The sequence below is a fragment of the Agelaius tricolor genome, unplaced genomic scaffold (assembly GCF_023055355.1).
Source record: "Agelaius tricolor isolate 1412-34295 unplaced genomic scaffold, bAgeTri1.0.p SCAF_4, whole genome shotgun sequence".
NCBI lineage: Eukaryota > Metazoa > Chordata > Aves > Passeriformes > Icteridae > Agelaius > Agelaius tricolor.
In genome coordinates, this window is record NW_027269264.1 from 16,524,271 (window position 1) to 16,543,229 (window position 18,959).

The 18,959-nt window shown below is 36.0% G+C and overlaps 1 protein-coding gene across 1 annotated transcript in view; it reads left to right on the top strand.

Moving 5' to 3' along the window:
• Nucleotides 1-18,959, top strand: part of ROR2 (receptor tyrosine kinase like orphan receptor 2) — a 143,487-nt gene that overhangs the window by 85,632 nt on the left and 38,896 nt on the right. Inside the window, exon 2 of the mRNA XM_071424735.1 lies at nt 13,631-13,708. Within this exon, the coding sequence (XP_071280836.1) occupies nt 13,631-13,708 (78 nt within the window). The remainder of the gene's footprint in view (nt 1-13,630; nt 13,709-18,959) is intronic.

Genomic DNA, 18,959 nt, shown 5'->3' on the forward strand with positions numbered 1-18,959 from the left:
TTTAGATCTTCGACCAGATCTTATCTACATTCATGGAGCTGGACTGTAAATCACCCAGTCTCTTTCAAGTTGGCTGCTTTGTAGAAAGTCTGAGAGGCAGTAGGTAGTGGACATAGTAGAGGATTTGCAGGAGCTTTTTTTTGCACTGTATTCTTAATTTCATATCTACCAACAGAAAGTGTAGCACATGCTAATAACCACTCCAGACTTTTCAAAGATTATTTTCTTCACTGTCACAGCAGACAGCTAATGGTTAGGTTGTGGTTAGCATCTCACTTCCTGCTTTGAACAAAATTTCCCAATGTTTTCCCAAAGCATGAGAACATGCATATGTACTAGGAAAAATAAACTTCCATACAATTTGTTAACACAGTAACTGCTACCTAATGCACGTACACCATCAAGATTTAAAATTTTAGCTGTAGTTGAATTTTTTTGTAGGAGGATATATATTCTCACAAATCACAGAGTGAGGGAGAGAAAGCATATGTTCACAAAAGAAAAAAATGCAGAAAATATCAAAACATTTTTAGGAGGCAAGTGATGAGAAATGAATGTCTGATAATATTAGAGAAGAAAAAGCTTTGTTTTCATTAAACTGATGAACATGGAATAAAGTTTCTCTGTCTTAGAGAACATGACAGATCACTCTGACCACTTAAATAATGGCATCACTGGTCTGCTAGCAAAGATACCTAGTGGTTGCTAATTTTTATGGTAGTCTTTTGTCATGTAAAGGTTACTTACCACAAATGAAGCAGAGTGCCCCAGGCAACAATTAGATAACTATTTCCATTGCTGTGACCCTTTGCCAGATTAAACTCAGGTGACTGGTCTTATTTCATATCAGGCAGTCTTATACTTTTGATAGGAAACAACTGTTCCCCTTGTATGAATTTTGACTTGTGTGGGCAGCAAAATGGTCAGATGAATGAGGAGAAATGCACTGTGCCTTCAAGTCATCCTGCGAGCCAGCTGTCCTGTACTGTGGTGAGTTTCTCTCTTCTATCCTGCTTGACTGGGCATGCCACTGACTCTCCTACAGCTTAGCTCCTCCCAGTCTTGACTTAGCCCCTCAGTTGTCCATGGTGAGCTCAAAATGCTGTCCTCTCCATCTGTGGCACTTCCCTCTCTGGAACTGCTGCTGTGCCAAATACCACAGATCACAGCCTGCACAGGAGTAATCACAAGCTGGTGATTATCTGACGGGCTCTGTACCAGCCAGACCTGGGAAATTCACAGAGCACAGACAAAGTGTTTTTTCCTATATGTGCAAGGAATGATGGAAATAGTTAATTATACTTTTTTTTTTAAACCAGAGAAAACCCACTTGGTATTTAACAAAATATCCAGTATTGAGAATAAAGAAGAGCATTTGCCATTAAGAAGTTGCCTGTTAAGCTTAGAAGTTTTCTGTCTTTACATTGTACAGTAAGTGCCAGCTATGCAAATGTTACTTCCATTTACATCACACAAAATGGGATGCTTTCACTGAAGCTTCATTATCAACAAATTCTCAGATTCCTACAAGTACCTAAAATCATGTAATTTCTTAATGCTACTCTCCGTTACAATTGCTGATCTGATTATTGTGAAATCAGATATATTCTGCATCTAGCAGCCTTTCCTTCTTACTAGAATTATCATTATGGCTCAGAAGTGTTAGAAATTAAGACCATCATATTTGGCAGTTGCATGCAGTTGCTGTTGTCTTCTGTGCACTTTGCACTTTAGGGGTGGATCCAACCAATTTTCCAGTGGTAGCTGCTGCTGCTTCCACACAGCTTGTTGCACTCCCATCTATGATCATGTTTGCATGATCAGACATGTGAGCTTTTTGTTGCATTTATTCAAAATAAAAGGCTATCATTTCAAGTGAGTGCATTTCTGAAAACATATCTAATGATACCTCAGCTGTGGTTGTATGTGATTTTCTGACAAGTTTTTTCAATGTGTAGGCATGAATTTGAGGTCATGGCATTGGGCCATGAGTTAACCTTACAATGTAAAATTGCTTCTCACTTGCATGTCATGAAAACACGTGTTTTACAGCCGCAGTATTTTTTACAACATAGAACCAAGGCTGACCATGTGATGAACAAAAACCAATGTCAGTCCTGCTGTCAGAGTAACAAAAAGGTGGCAAACATTGTAGGTTGCAAAATAAGAGTTTATAGAGGTAAGATTTAGAGCTCTTTGATGGAGAAGATAAAACTTTGAAAGTGCACTGCACTTGTACCCAAGTGTTCCTTTCAGAACATTAAAATGGCAGCATGACAGCCTTGGATGTTGCAGCTGAAACAAAATACTATTACAATGGTTAAATCAGATCTTGTGACCAGTTACAGTCATTAAACTGGGTAATGAGCATGATAGTGGGAGCTCAGGAAATTCCTTCCTGGTATAGGGAAAGAGGTAAGTTGGGTAGAAACTGCTACGTGCTTTAAGCTCGCTTGCTCATGGGCTTACCTGCACTGCAGGGTTAATGAAGCTGTTGCTTGCTTTGCTTTCAGGTAGGCACAGCAGAAAGGGGTTCTTGTGCATCCTTATGACTGTGCTAGGTATTGTCAGTGGGACTTTGAAAACCCAAGTTTTCATTGAGTTCTTTCACTGTCCGCTCACTGACAACACTGTATATCCACATCTGGAAGCATTCTGAACACACTCTTTTTCACCTCAGGGCTCTACTCTTGTTTTATTATTTGCCTTGAGAAGAACATAAGCAAATAATATGCTATCTCTTTTTGTCCAGAAGACTGTTGCTTAGCTCTGTTAATTAAATAATAAAGAGGAACCATATCAAAGTCCACCTAGCATCTGAGCTTTTTTCACTCCTCTGTAGAGGAAAAGATAGTTAAAACAAAAGCAGGAAGAGAAATGGGAGCTTGTTTCAGAGCAGACAACTATTCTGACTTCACTGTAGGCATTCAGTTGTAATCCAAGAAGTCAAACCAATGCAGTAGGAAGAAGATATTTACAATGTAGACTGGACAAAACCTGTCAACAGAAATAATCTGTGGTTTAGATATCTACTTTCAAATGAAGACCTTATAAGTATTACTTAAACTTTACTAGTAGTGTTATTTAAATAAATAACCCCATACTGGGAAATATAGCAAAGCCTACTAAACAAATGAATAACATATCTTAAAACTTCCAATTAGAATAACTGTTTTGCATTTTTCAATGGCTAAAGTATAGATCAGGTGCTTGTTTCTTTTACAGTCTGGCACACTTTCTTATCTTTTTTTTTCCCTTTTCTAGAGGCAAATATTCACACATGCACATGCACATGTGCACACAGTAATGTTTAGCCACAGCAATACTTGATGTGGTCAGAAGTGCTGGGAGTGCTCACTTGTGAGCTCCCTGGCCACACCAGCCGCCCATCAACTTTCTCTCTCCATATTTGCTCCATGGCCATCAGAGCTGTACTGTTTACTGGGGGACAGTAGTTAATATTTTCTATGTATACAGACTACAGCTAATTACTCATTATGAAGAGAACTTCCAGTGGAAAATTGTGAATTTTAAACTCAAAAACCAAAATACTTTCTGAGGAGGAGAAGTTTGCCCTCTCTAACAATTCAATCTGGTATAATTAACTTTTTTTACTGGTCATGATCCAAACCAATTGTAAGAATTAAACTTTACTTGTGATCAGCTCCTTCTCTCTGAAAACAGTATTTGATGTTAATTCTAGTAGTGTAACTTTGTAAAATTCCATTCTGCTCTGACTTAGGGCAGACAAACCCCTAGTAATTAGGTAAAGCTTCAGATAGCCAGTATAGTGTTCTATTTGGGTCTTTAAAAAGTAATTGATGCTTTGTGATAGGAAAGACCATGGACATCTATTTGTGATAGTTGGTGGTAGAAGAGAGCATGACCATCTATTTAATGATTTTATTGAAGGATGAATAAAGCCCTATCATCGGTTCACTTGCCAGCCTTGGTTTCTTAAAGTATTGATAACCCAAATGTCATGCTCAGGTGCCCAGGTTTCTCAAATTAGTCAGCTCCTAGTGTTTGAGAATTAATTATTCCTTGATTTTCATGGTATCCTTTCGGTCAGGGAGATGTTTATAATGTTTACCATAAATAATATAAAAAGTGCTCTGATTAATATGAGCAGGCTATTTAATCTCACTATTTTCCAGAGAGGAGAGTGGCTAGCTGTAACCTCCCTACCATCAAAGACTGGTGCTGCAATTTCTGCTTTTGAAGTACAATTACAGAATGGAAACTAAATAACCTGTAGGAAGGTTTTTTTTGCACTTATGACAGTTCCTCTGCTGTTGTCAACCCAGTCAGATTAATTATTAGACTAGGTGATAAATTCTACTGTACTCTGTTACACTTCATTGTGATCTGTGCTATTTTTATTTTGCCTCGTAGGCCGATGGAGATAATTACTGTTGCTTTGTTTCAAATATAGGAAAGAATTTTAGAGGATGCTTAGAAATAAGCCCATTTTCAAGTGTTTTTCTGACTTGGGGTGTTTTCCTGAAGTGTGAAATATTTCAGCCTAAGGCTGCAGACAGGACTGGCATTTTTGGATTCTACTCCTTTTTTTTTTCTTTCAGAAAAAAGAGCACTGTGAAAATTGTTGTTTATCCCAGTTGATGGAGTGTTATAAATCATGATTATTTTCAACCTTTTGGTTGAGATTATTTTGTTTTCACAGCCAGAAGCAGTAAAATAATCAATCATGTAATAATGCCATGGATAATTATCATGTTGCTTGGTGTTCTTTGAGCTACTGCAGGTGTGTTCAGAGCCTCTACTGGTTGTGTTTAAACTGTGACTTTACAACTGAGGTGGTGAAGAACTTCGGAATGTACTCACAATTGCTTTTTTTTTGCTTTTTTTCCCCCCAAAGCATAATGCACTAGCAACAAATACCACTCATTATTAAATCTATAATTACTTTTGGGTTTTTTTTCCTCTGATTCAAAGCTTTTATATGCTCACTGGTATATTGTCTCTGAGTGTTCAGCATATAATTGTACAGAAAAGCTATGTTTGTGATAGCTAGTAGACTTAGTTACATTTCTGCTAAATTAGAAATCACATTGAAATCCATTTGTGGCATAAAAAAACCTCAAGTGTTTTTCAGTGTAAATATAATGGAGCTAATTCTTACTTATTAAACACTCAGAACAGTTTTATTATTTTAATTTGTTTCCAAAGAGTGCTTTATGTTTTGCTTTTCTTGCAAAATCACCGTTCTGGGAGACTGTGGAGTTCCTCTCTCACAGATTTGTCTGAAATTCTGTGGTGAGCTGTAGTGATATAAATCACAACAGTCCTCCAAAAACTCTCTTCTTCCTTTCCTCTGTCTTAGTTTCTTGCTTCCATGCTTCTCCCTGTTTTGTGCTGACTGAAACACTCGTGCAGCTGCACTGGGAACCACATCAGGGAGCTAACCTTTTCCCCTCTCAGCCTCTGGGCAACTGAGGTACAAAAGATTAACGGATATTTGCTGCAGACATGAGATTCAGGTGCCCACATGCTTTTGAAAACCGTGGTAGACATCTGTCTGCATCTTTTGGCATCAAATTCTTTACTAATCTGGCCTAAGGTGACTTGGCCAGGACTTTGCAGGAAGTGCTAAGAATTGAAAATAGGATTTGGATTTTCTTTCATCATGTAGGCTGTTTTCTGTTAAATGTTCTCCACTTTACATTGTAAAATAAGAGGACCTGGACTTTATTGTAACTTTATCAGAGTGTTTTGGCTGTGAATTAATAGAATAATTTGTAATCCAAAGTTTAACGTCTTCAAAACTTAGCTGCACACTGAAAATATTGACTTGAAATGAGTATCTTCTTTTCCATGGGTTCTGTCTGTTTCACTGTAATGTTTTGACAGCTGTTAATGAGGCTTCTTCTGTGACTGAAATCAGAACAAATCTTTACCTCTGGTTTGTCTCACTAGCATTTCTGAACTCTCATTTTAAGTGGCAAATAGGAGCTGCAGGAGGAAGAATCTAAATTATTTAATAGCTAAGCTCTATGATGAAAGTTGTGCAATGAAAGGATAAAGATTGACAGTGCAGTTGAAAATGCAGCTGTGTGGTTAATGTAAAATATGCTTTAACAGTATGAGGTGTTGAAATAAATCAAGGTATTCATTGAAGTCTGCTTTTGAATCCCTGTTAATAATATTTTAAATTACTTATCTGATTTCGTTCTTCTCACACTGACTTCATTGTACTTTCTAAGGCGCCTGGCTGATGATTAAGAAGATAAACTGCATCTTCAGTATACTTTTTTCTGTTTTGAGGGTTTGTTCCAGCTCTGTGTGAAAATCAAGAAGCAGTCCTCTATAGTTCTGTGCTGATGACCAACTGATCTTTTTTATGGTGTTTTAGAGTGGTTTGATGGAAGAATTAAATGAAGAAGTTCCTGCAGGAACATTGTAAAATTTATAAAGTGTTTTTTTCATTATGCACTTAACAACAAGTGTTCTGAAACAGATTACTAGTCTGTCTTGGATAAATCTGTGAACAAACATTCACAGCAACAGAGATTAATGCAATATGAAGATTGCTTCTTTATGCCTTAAATGACAAAATACAAAATTTTGAATGTCTCTTAACATGTGTTTGAGAAATGAGTCTTCACTGTCCAGAATGAAAGCTATTTATTGTCTATGGGTTTTTAATATTTTATTCAAAATAGATGTATTTTCCATCCAAATACTGATACTCTTTATTGCTACAGATCATAAACCTTGTGTCTGTCTTTTGTCCTGTAGTGTAGTTCCCACACTTTGCAGTAGAATGTTTTTCCTCATACTTACTGAAATGAAAACATTTCAATATAGCTATTAGGTAAAATAGAAAAAAGCTTATAGAGGGGAAAAATCCAAGCTAATGAAACAAGATGTTTTCTTTAACAGGGAATGCCTATGAATTGTGGGAATGTATTCTGTATAAGTCAACCCTGGCTTTTTTAAAAGGTTTCTTGTCTTGTTATATACCAGCTTTCTGAAGGTTCTCTGACTTTTAGGCTGCTATTTCTTTTACTTTAAATATACTTTTTAAATGTTATTTTGATATTATAACAGAGCAGGCTTAGAAGAACTTACTCCCTTTCTAATGGTCTCGTGGTGAGAACGTTTTATTACTATGAATTTAGCTGAAAGTAATTTGGAAGAGTTTTGGATGGCCAAAGCACACATTTAATAAGTTAACATGCTAACCTATGAACAGTATGCTTTGTGAGCTGATAACCAGCTTAGAAGTGACTGTTTTGCAGACTTCGCCGTTGTCTCAGTAGAGCAACTGCAAGAGAAAGTGAAGGCTATTTTCCTCACCTTCAGCTTTTTTTTTATGTGAAGCTGCAGCAGTTAAGAAATGTGTGCTGTGAAGGTTCTAATCTGCCATGAAAGGCAGAAGGGGTGCACTGATTTTATGCTACAAACTGCATCTTTTGTAGCCTATTCACCACCCTTTACAGGTCTGCCAAGCCCACTCTGCAATTGGTTGCCAGGGGCTGCAGATGTTGGAAAAGAGAAATTTCAATGAAAGACCCTGATTCAGCAACCCAAGCAGCCTGCCTCCCCCAGCCAAAGTAATCAGATTGGCAGCTGAATCAAAGGGTACAGTGGGCCCTTTGTTTGGGAGCTCCAGAGGCTAGTAATTGACAGAAGGTCAACAAAGTTTTATGAAGAAAAGAACAGAATATTAGAGGGTATTAGGCTGAAGAGAGAGAGAGTTTGGGAGTTTTGCGTTATTGGAAGAAAGTTAGAACTTGACTAAAAGGTTACAGCCGCAGGAAGCAAAGGTTGTATATTGATGTTTAAATCTGAAAATAGTTTCAGCTACAGAAAGAGGATTATTGATGAGCGGAAGAAATGTCAGAACAAAAATCTGCAGCTTTGCTAATTGTAGGGCTGTGCAATTTTTAGTGTTGAAGGATTTATTTGTAGGCTTTGGGATTTAAAATACAATGGTAGAGGGATGGTTCATTCATAGAATCATAAGATTGGAAAAGATCCTAAGAAATCCTGTTTCATCTGGGAGAAGAAGCGTCCATTACCTGTGCAATATCATATGCATTAGACTGTTGCCAAATCTGCCACACTAGAAAATTTCATCTACTGAGACCTATGTGTTTGAAGAAAACTTGTCCTCAGTCCATAGCTTAATCTTCTTCAGACCAAGCAGGCTTAGTAATCATTATGTTTTTGATTTTCTTAATCATGTTTTGTAGACTATCTTCATGGTGCTAGTAATTGTATTTTACTTTTACTCTCATCTATCTTGAAATGGAACACAGAAAATTGAAGAAAGTAGTCTAAGGCCTTACTGGCTTTGAGTACAGGGGGAAGATTACTGCTTTTTATTTTTGAAGTCTGCCTTGTTTGCAGTACCTTGTGATTGTTGACTTATGTCTGATTCTAATCAGCGTCAGCCAAGTCAACTTTGGCTTCTATTTTAGTTATTACTCTTCTCTCTGCTTTATCGTAAATGCTTAAAAATAACTCCTTTGTTCCATTATTTTTCCAGGAATTGAAGTTAAGCTGATAGCTCTATAATTCTCTGGCACACCTTTTTTTACCCTTTTTAATAAATAATAGGAAACACTCGTGTGATTTCTCATATTTTAAGATCTCATCTCTGCTCTGCAAATAATGAAAGACAGTTAATAACATTGCATGGTATTGCATCAGCCAACCCTTAACTGCTCTAAATCAATCAGGCCCACTCTGTTTGAAAATACCTGAATACTGTTTTTCTCTTTCTGTGGGAGACTGAGGCCTTGTTTTGTTCCTGGTATCAATTATGGTAACCCCCTCCCTGTGACTGGCTTTCTGATGAAGATTAATGTGTTGTTTTGATGTCTGCTTATGGCCATGAGCATTTTGGAATCCGTTTATTGCACTTACCGCTCAAGTAATGAATGATCTGCGAAGTCATAACCGTTTCAGAGGAAAAAATCAGTTATTTTATGATGAGTGGTGTGTGCCCTGTGAATTGATACTGTGATCACCTGGTCAACTAAGTTTTCAAAAGTGTTAAAGAGCCTTCCTGCCCCAATAACTCTGGATATTTGCTTCTGTATTTCGTTGGTCATTGGTGCATAAAATGGAGTAGTGGGCCTACCTGTGTTGAATCTTGTCAGTAAGAAAGTTGTCCTCATGTTTTCAGGAGAAGCGAAACTAAAAAATAAGTGATAATTATTTATATACATGTAGGAAAAGAATTTTCTGTAACATGTTTCCTTGCTACAGTTCACTATGTGAATCAAAGGAACTGCATGCATTTTTTACATCAAAAATATAGATTATTATATTATTTTAAATATGGGTTTTCTTTTGGAGTGGGATTTTCCATAAGTTGAAATGGCTTGCTTTAGTGCCTTGAAAAGTTAAGAAATCATTTTTGTGTGGTGAGCAGTTTAAAAGAGTCACTGTTTACAGCATCTGCATTTTACTTGATTGTGTGTTCCATAAAAAGAGGATTAATAAGGTATTCCTTAGTATCTGGCAAGTGGCACATCTGGCCATTGGCATTCAGGCTGAGTTCTGGTTCTGTTGAAGTCTTGTCTGGTCATGCAATGCGGAAGGAGAAGAGGGCACTCATGATCTCTTCTACGTCCCACTCCTACAGCAAACATAAATTAAAGAAGTGAGTCTTTAGAAATTAACTGTGATACACTTAATGTCTGTGGAGAGAACATATGCTAGTGAAAAGTGTGAGAATAACTATACAGGAGCAGATGAGAGGTCTGTGCAGTGCTGTGTCTTGGCTCTGATGGCAGCAAAAAAGGTAATGCTGAAGTAGAAGTGTAAGAAGAGATCTAAGTACATAGTCCTACTTTGTGCTGGGTATTTACCCAGTCTCTAGCCATTTTTAACTCAGGGACTTTAATATGACCACACAGGATTTCTGTGAGAGAGGTCTCACTGAACTTGTCCAGTCTTACCTGTGGGTCATCTGAACTCTGCACTCAGTCCAATTACATCTCCTCTGAGAAAATGTTACCTTGTTTTATCTTTGTTTTGAAGGTGATAGTTACTATTTTTTCTAGGACTGCCATTTTTGGCAAGAGAGTCCATCCACTCTGTAGACTCTCATGACTCTGTAGAGCTTTACAGTCATTGAACTCAGACATCTCCTTCTCAAAGCAACAAATCCTAGTAGCAGTACAAAAACTGGTTTATGAATAAATATTCTCACTTCTCTGAAACTGTTCCAACTCTTCTGTACCCATTTTGAAGTAAAAGAGACTCAATAGCACACAAGAAGAGCATACTTACTGCCAGAGTGAGTTGGTAAGACCACATGTAAGGTTCAATCATTGAGCATTTATTTTCTTACCAGTTTTTAATAACAACTGTATAGTGGATTGCTGCTGTTCTTTCAGTTTTGTGTTTTGCAAGTCTACCTCTTTTCTTAGTGCTGTGTGACAATGCTGCATTTGTTATAGATATAAAAAACAATGTGACTACCTGGTATCTTCGTGACATCTAAAACCAGTTTAGTGAACAATTATGTTTTTACTAGTACTATTTTTTTACTGATGAAAACTGACAGTGAAAATTGGGCACCTTAAATTACTTCATGGACTTTTTTTCCCTTCAGGGAATGCAACAGCACATAAATATTCTTCTAGGAAAAGATACCGGAAGCAGGAAGAAAAAAGCAAAATGGGATACCCTTATGGAAATATTGATTAAACAAAGTGAGAAAAGGGAGTTAAAAATCAGGAGTAGACAGAAGCATAGTTGTGTAGGCATCTTCGAACAAGAGTAAGACTGCAGAGAGTTGATAATGGGACATGATCAGGGTCCATGTGTACTATAGCGAGGAAAATTGGGAAAAAAAAAGACAAAAATTACTAGGTGTTTAGGTGAACACCATGGGTTCACTCCTGGCAGGAAAAACATACTATATTATTAGTGCAAAATCAGAAAGCACTGAAAATAAAAAAAAAAGAAAATAATATTCAAGAGGGGTACACAGCTCTTAAGTTCTTGACTTCAGAATATTTAAATTCTGTCAATACAAGAGAAAAAAGATTTTGTTTTAGTGACTTGCTGGTTGCCTTTATGGTGTTAAAAACTTAATTTTTCAAATTGATAATAATTTTTTTGTGTTTTCAGTTGTGGTAGAGAAACTTTAGGATTAAAGCTTGGAATTCATCATAAATATGGTTGAAGTGGAATTTTGCAGTTTGCAGAAAATATACATGTTTCTTTCATAAAAGCAAGTTTAAGTGACAGACCTGATTTGTATTTATGATTTGCAAAGAATGCAAAGGTTTTTAATTTTAGCTTTGCTTTGTACTGGAGATTTTGATAATGGGTGGCATCTATGGTTTGTAATGGTTTTCTGGTCAAACACATATGAAGATTGATGTTTTTTCCAGACAGAAACATATCAAGTACAAGACTGGATCACATAAAAGTATTTTTGGAATTTTTCAAATCAGCAAGTGCTTCCGTTTCTTTCCACCTTTGCTCTGAAAAACTTAAAAAGATTAAGAGATATGGGCCTGGGAAGGAGAGATGAGAGAGGAAAACATTTCTGTGCTCATTTATCTGAACTTCTAATGTCTTTTTCTGTTGTAAGTCCCATGAGATTACTGAAGAAATGGAAACAATTATTTTAAAGTTGAAGATGTGGTATTAAGCCAAAAGTGCCACTCAGATCTCAGGCAAGTCTGGATAGCTGAGTGTTAAGCAATCAAATAACCTTAAGGACAGTTTTGTAATAATGTTCCACCCTGTGAATGGTGGTGGATTATGATCACCAGAATAAGATATGAGAGGTATTTGTGGACTAAAAATTGGTCAGTTTTCCTTCTCTTTCTGCTCTGGCTGTTTCATCTTGGATTTGTCTTTCTTGTGGCCAGTAAATGCTGCTGCCCCTTCTAAACCTTGTGTGACTCAGAAGCTCAAGCAAGAGCAAGGGATAGAGATGAACTTGTCTTGCTGCCCCTTGGTAAGAACAAGATGTGATGTATCTGCTGAAATTTGACAGAATATACCTGTCATGCATTCACCACTTCACCCTGAATCAAAAAGATCAGCAAAGGTTCTCTACAGCTAAAAGTCTGGTGCTAAGTCTGTACCGTGCCTGCAGGAGTATGAAGACGCACCATTTTGGGATTTGCAATGGCAAGATTGGCAATAGCCGGCTTGGCCACCCATCTCCATTTCTCCCTCCAGTCTGCTGGTGGATATTATCTATGATTTCTACTGGCCAGTGCTGGGAGTGGCAGAAGATGGAGAATGTCTGCCCAAGCCTTAGCTTCTAAATTGAAAGAGTGTGTTACCAAGGGTACAACACCATCTTCACCATCCCTCTAATTGTGGTGTCTGAGAATGAGCACACAATTCAAGTGGAATCTGTACTGTTGCCAGGAAAAGAATCTTGAGCAATGGGAGATAAAGGTAGGGATAAGTAGTGACAAGTGACAGTACTGTGATGAAAGAAATACTTTCAGATCCAGCCTGCTGTAGAGAATGTCTCTGATTTCTGTGTTTTACTTATCAAATAATGGTTGAAAGAATAAACAAACAAACAAAAAAGTGTCTCAATTATTTTCTTCTTTCATAATATGGTGTAAGATAGGGATAAGGTTACTTGTATTTTACTTGCCTTCAGAGTGGTATTGTAGTTTGAAGAAAGGGTAATGGGGACAAAAGGAAGAAGGAGAGTCTTTTCTCTAGCTTCATTTCGCCTAAAACAATACCATGAACACTCCTAACAGACCTGCAATGAATCCCAGATCTTTCACTTCAGATCTTGATGACCTTAGATTTACATATCTTTGTGATATGCTAAGGACGTAAGGAATTTGGATGACTGAATATAAATTAGAAAATATAAAAAAAAATAGGGGGTGTCATTTTAGAAGCTGTTTTAGTTAAATCACATCTATACTGTTATCTGAGTTAGAACTTCAGTTCTGTTCCTTACCTGATATTTTTTAAAGGGAGAGCAAACTGATGATATGTAATGGTTGGAGTTTTGCAAGACCTGCAAATGCGAAGGAACTTCCAAGTACTGTCTGCAGTGTGCTAGCTTTTACTGATATATTAGACAGAAAAAAAGGAGCACATACAGAAGATGTCTATCCATTTCCTCACACTTTGAAATCCTTGGAAAACAGTTATTATAGTTTCATTTCTAAAGATGTCTTTTAGGGATGAGGCTGAGAGTAGGATAAGAAAGTCAGTAGACTTCTGGAGGTGGAATCTGAATTACCACAGTGTAAGTTTAAAAGCAAGTTTATGCCATTTTGTAACTGAGGCTATCAGTAAAGCTCAGGTACTGTTTAATTTTCTAAGCCACCATTGCTTCCAGGAAATGTTTGCATTCTTTGTAAAAATGTGTGGACTTTATTCTACTAAGAACTGGAATGTAGTTTTTAATGCTTTCTATTTTGTCAAACACCAAGTAATCCACAAAGTAGTTCTTGTAGCATTTTCTAATCCGCAATGGATAAATCCTGACCTTGTCGATATATGTTTCCTGTGTGCTGTGTTTCCCATGTGCAATTCTGGAGGCAGAATGTGGACTGGGAGAATGTGCTGAACTCACTGTTATAATGCTGTTTAACAGAAAGATTAGCTTCAATTCCACTTCAACAAAATCTTCTTTTCTTTGTAGGTGAAATGGAAATTCCAGATTCAAACGACCCCTTAGGTCATATGGATGGACTTGAGAGACCAATTCCAACACCTAAAGGTAAAATTAATTGTAATTTCATCACCCTGTATAAGGTGATAGTATAGTATAAAGTATATACATTCTTATATAGTATAAAGTATAAACATTCTTCAGAAAGGACGAACAAAATCCTTTTATAGTATGTTCACTATATTTGTCTATTAATACAAGTCTGTAAAGAAGGCAACCTTCCTTTTGTGAATTAGCACTTCTGATTCCAGGCAGTGATAGCAAGGTTAAAGGAGTCTATAAAAATTAATTTCGAAGCATGTTGAGTTCCCCCACATGGAGGGGTTAGATGTTTTAATCCAAACACAGTGTGCTATTATTACCTTCTTTGCATGTTTTATTTCACATTGTTGCCATGAAATTGATTTGATTTTGTACAGTGCCACACTTAGCATTTCCAGGTAAATGTTAAGTATTGGTGTCTTTAGTCTGAGGTAATTAAATCTAGCCCATTACAACACAAGAATACATACTTTTAAAGTAGCTCTGAGCATTAATGCTTTGTTTTTTTAAACTGATTGTAGTGTCAGGATTTCCAGTTATTTATTAGTTAACATAAATTTTGTGACACTTCACCATTTAAAACTCTAGATCCAAATGCTATTCTTGGATCAGAAGATGCACATATTTACTGCAAATTGTGCTTCCAATTGCGATTTGGTGCAACTTTCTAAAGCAGGAAATTTTCAGTATTCTACCTGAAAAACAGTATTTTTTTCAGTTGTGTACTGAATTTATATTTTATGGATGCATTGCTGTAGTAATGTCAACTCTTAGGCTAAAGAAGAGTCAGATAATAATGTCAGCTTCATTTATGAGGACATGTTGCAATCTATGGAGCCGTGGTATTGACCAGATCTTCTTGCAGTTTGTCTTAGAGGAACATGAATTTTGGGGATACTTTGGAATATAGTTTCTCTTCTTATAGATATCCAAGGTTATCTAATCCTTATTGTCTTCCTGAATATTAGTTAGATTTCGTACCCTAAATGTGCATATTGGGAGGTTTTTTTTATGGAATCTTCCTTTAAATTTGGTCCATAAGTCAGTAAAACAAAGATATGTTTCTGTTTGCACTCGTGACCACCTTGCTACTGATTATCATCATGGGACTAAGTCTCTCCTATTTGGAAAGAAGACCTTGTACACTCCATTTCTCAACTCTTCACTACTTTCTGAAACTGCTGAAATATTTTAGAAGTTTAGAAATTGACATTTATTCTGGAAAAAAAAAATTGTAGTAGTATTCCTGTCAGTAGCACTGTATTACTACTAGTTGTTTTATTCACACTGGAGTACACACTACTTTTGATGAACAAGGGCCATGTTTAATTTTTAACTGCATCTGATAGGCTTGTTTGCCTGGCAAGTTGGTCCCACTTCTCTCTTTTGTTATGTTTGAGCCTTTAAGGCTACAGACATAAAAGAGAGAGCGGTTTTTTTGTGTTTTGTTTTTTTTTTTTTCATGTGACAGTTCTTGGTTAATTTCTTGCTGAAAAAGGAGTTCTGGTCACTTCCTTCCTTTGCAGAGCCACAGGCAGTATCTGTCTGAGGGAGTAATTAATCACATCTCAAACATTTCTACAGGGTAAGAACTGTATATTTCCTTCAGAAAAAAAAAAAAGGAAGAAAAAAAAGAGCCCATGTTCTTAAGTTATTCACTGGTATACAATCAATTGTTAGTTTCCAGCATACCTAGCTAGGAAATGGCCTCATTTGCTCCCATTTATTTATTTTTTTTTAATGTGGGCACAAAATTCTCCATAGAAGCAAAACTAGTTGGAATGTTAGCTCAGGTTTTTCTGTGTCACAGTAAGGCATCAGGTTTTGTTACAAAGAACCACTGGACAGTTCTACTTCAAAGTTCGGGCATACTGTTGAGATCATTAGAAACAGTTCCTAAGCCCTTCGATCCCATCAACCTTCTTCTTTCCTTCAGAAATCTTTAGTTATTTTGATTTGCTTGTAACCTCCTATTTTTAAAATTTTTCTCATTTTGGAATAGACCCAAAACAGGTATGGGGATAACCAGCTTTAATAATACCCAAATTAAAAACCACATTAAAAGTACCAAGTGTATTAGTCATCCTCTTCTCTAGAATCTTCCAGAAGTCCTGAGAAATGATTCTGTCTGCAATGACAAAATGAGTTTAAGAAAGGTGTTATTAATAATGCTCATTTACAAAGATGTTGCAAGTCTTTTCCTACAAGTGAAGCTAGCCTTCTAATACTTGATGAGAAAGGGCAATAGCTTGGCTGGGCCTTTGAGGAGAATTTATTTTCCATTGTTTCCTTTAAGTGAACACTTGAATGACTAGAAAGCACTGTGTCTGAGCAGTGTTTCACTGAAAACCAGTGCAGAGCAGTGAGTGTTTGCTGTAGAAGAACTTAGGTCTGCTTTGGAATAAAAGTAAAACATTCGAGCACAGTCCAAGTCCCCTCTCAGTCCAATCAGTCTTTTTAAAGTTGATAATTTCACCAATCTTACTCTCAAGTACGCCTTGCTTGGTCTCTTTCTCTTTTTCACAAACATTCTAACATACTCTCACTGGGTCTTAAAAACCCACCGATTTCAAAGGAGAGGACAATGTGTACATTGTGACAATGTTACAAAGCTAATACTGCTTCATTCCTGGATTGGCAGTTGTTCATTCCTTGTTCCTAAGGTAATTTCAAGAGAATGTGAACCAAATCAACTTATTTTACATGTTTCTGGATGGATTTTTCTACATTAAGAAAAAAAATTGAATGAAGGATGAGATGCAAATTGGATTAAATTAGGCTGTAAAGGTATAATTTCATCTGGAAATATTATGTGGCATATATAATAGTGTAGTTTCCTTAGCTACTCATGTGTATTTTGGGAGATCTGCCAACATCCCTTCCATTTTCTAATGTGACTCAAATAAACTGTAAATCACTCATCTTTGTATCAGGATTAAATAAAACAGAGGATGAAGAATTGAGGGGACTGTTTTTTATTTAGGAAAATGTTCTGTGCAAGTAATCGTGAGTCTTAGGCTTCAGTCTATCCTCCTTAGTAGGATGCTATTTCTCAGTTTATTTGGAATTCTGATTTACTTGTGGAAGGAGTCACTTAACTGGATTCCCACCACCTGCCAAGATGTTACAGTGCCATTGATGTCCCCTAAGCTCAAGGTCATCATACACACCTTTAGAAGGACATAATTTGCATTTCAGCAACTTTCACATGCATTCTCTTTTACTACAGTCTTCAGTTATTTTATAAGCCTAGGAAACTCTGTATCTCATGGATATTCTTTATAGATTACCTGTCAATTTCATGAACACTTTATGCTTAGTACCCTAAATTTTACTGTAAAACAGTAAATTTTGGAACAATGGTGTCTTCCTCAGCGTTCCATAAGCCAAAGTATGTATCTTAGGTGAAAAATTGTGTCTTCATTGTGGGAAAATGTGACTTTGCTTATGGTGGAAATATCATTAGTTTAATTACTCAGAATATTGCCCCTAAACCCTTTTGTGTTGGATATAAGTTTATATTAGTCTAAAAGTGCCAGAGCAGAAATTTGCCATAATAAAGAGTTGTGGTGAGAAAGATCATGCTCTTCTATTTATACCTAAGAAAAAAAGATTATTTGAAGACAAAAACGAAAAAAGCTGGGAAGGCGTTAAGAAAAATAAGATAGCTTAGGGAAAAAAATCCCACATTGCTTTTTACACAAAGTCAGAGTATACGTATTTTCATAGGGGTTTTGAACACTATAAGTGTTTTATTCCATGATTATGAAAATGGTCTAAATTTATGTAGTTATGCAGAAAAAATGTATTTGTCCTTTTTTTTTAACAGGTGATTTTAAATTCTGAGTATCTCAAACTGAGACTCTTGTAAACTGTGATGTGTTCAGTTGGCTTTATGGGCTTTTTTGACTATTGCATAAAGTCAATTAAATAAATATTTATATCTTATGGAGAAATAAGTATTCTAAAAAGTGATTAAACATATACACAATTATTACTGCTTGGTCTGAAAATACTCTTGTATCTTCAGGTATCTAGCCATTTATGAATCAAATTTTCCTTTCTTTTTCTCAAAAACTGGGCATTCAGTGTTGGTGTTTCTTGTGGAGTGCAGAAAGAAAGGTGAACCCACCTGGATAGGAGCCAAAGTGGATGATTATCTCAGAGTACCATTGTCTCAGGAATACAAAGAAGATGTGAATCTCAGTGTAGTATCATCGATACTGACACTTAGTCTATGTGTAAATTGTCAAATCACTTAGACTCCCCTTGTTTCTACTTTCTGCTTCTGGGAAATAAGTGTAATGGTATCATCCCATCTTAAGAGACTTCAATATTCATAAATGATCTGGAAGTTCCAAAATAAAAAGGGTTAAAAAATTGTTACTAAATACTATTCATGGTTGCCATATTGAACCTTATTTTAAAATTACAAATGCATAAATATTTTTAAAATCACATAGAAAAAAAAGAATAAAAGCAATAAAAAATGAACAGGAACTAAAACTTGAATTGAAAACAATTAAGCCAGAATTTACATAATCTAAAGTAACTAAGGAGTCTTAAAATATTTTTTTAAAATGAACTTCAAAATCACAGCTAAGATCTTAAAATTACAAAAGCAGAACAATAATTTTATATTGTGTTTATGCCAAGAATAACACATATGGTTTGAGCCAATAACTTGGACATGTAAGTGCCAGAATAATGTAAATAAAACTAAGAAATATAATACACATGTGAGGTCTTAGTGATAGTTGCACCCTTTAGGTTTTTAGTTTAGTATCTATTCTTGTGCATATCTTGACAATGATTTGACACACTCTGGAAAAGCTTATTTTTATATTCTTGCCAAAACATGAATAATAGACTTGTCATCTTAATGTTGATTTGCTTTGGGATTCTGTTTGATATATTTATATCAAATTTATTCAATTTAAAAAGATGAAGTACTGGCAACCTAACAAAGGTTTTCCAAATATGAAAGAGTTTTGCTGGAATTCATGTCAACCATTTCCCTAAGCTATGTTATTCATAGAGTACCTAGAATATGATAGCAAAACATAATATATAGATTAAGTTGCATTGTCCTCTCATAGCTTCTTGACAGAACAGTTTTTAATCTGTTCAAGCAAAATAAATACTAGTCTTGCTTGTAGACTGTGTTGGAAACCATAATGAAAGAGAAATTTAATTTACAGCATTTTTGCCTACAGCAAATGCAGAAATATCTACCAGATAGATTTTCCTTTTGACA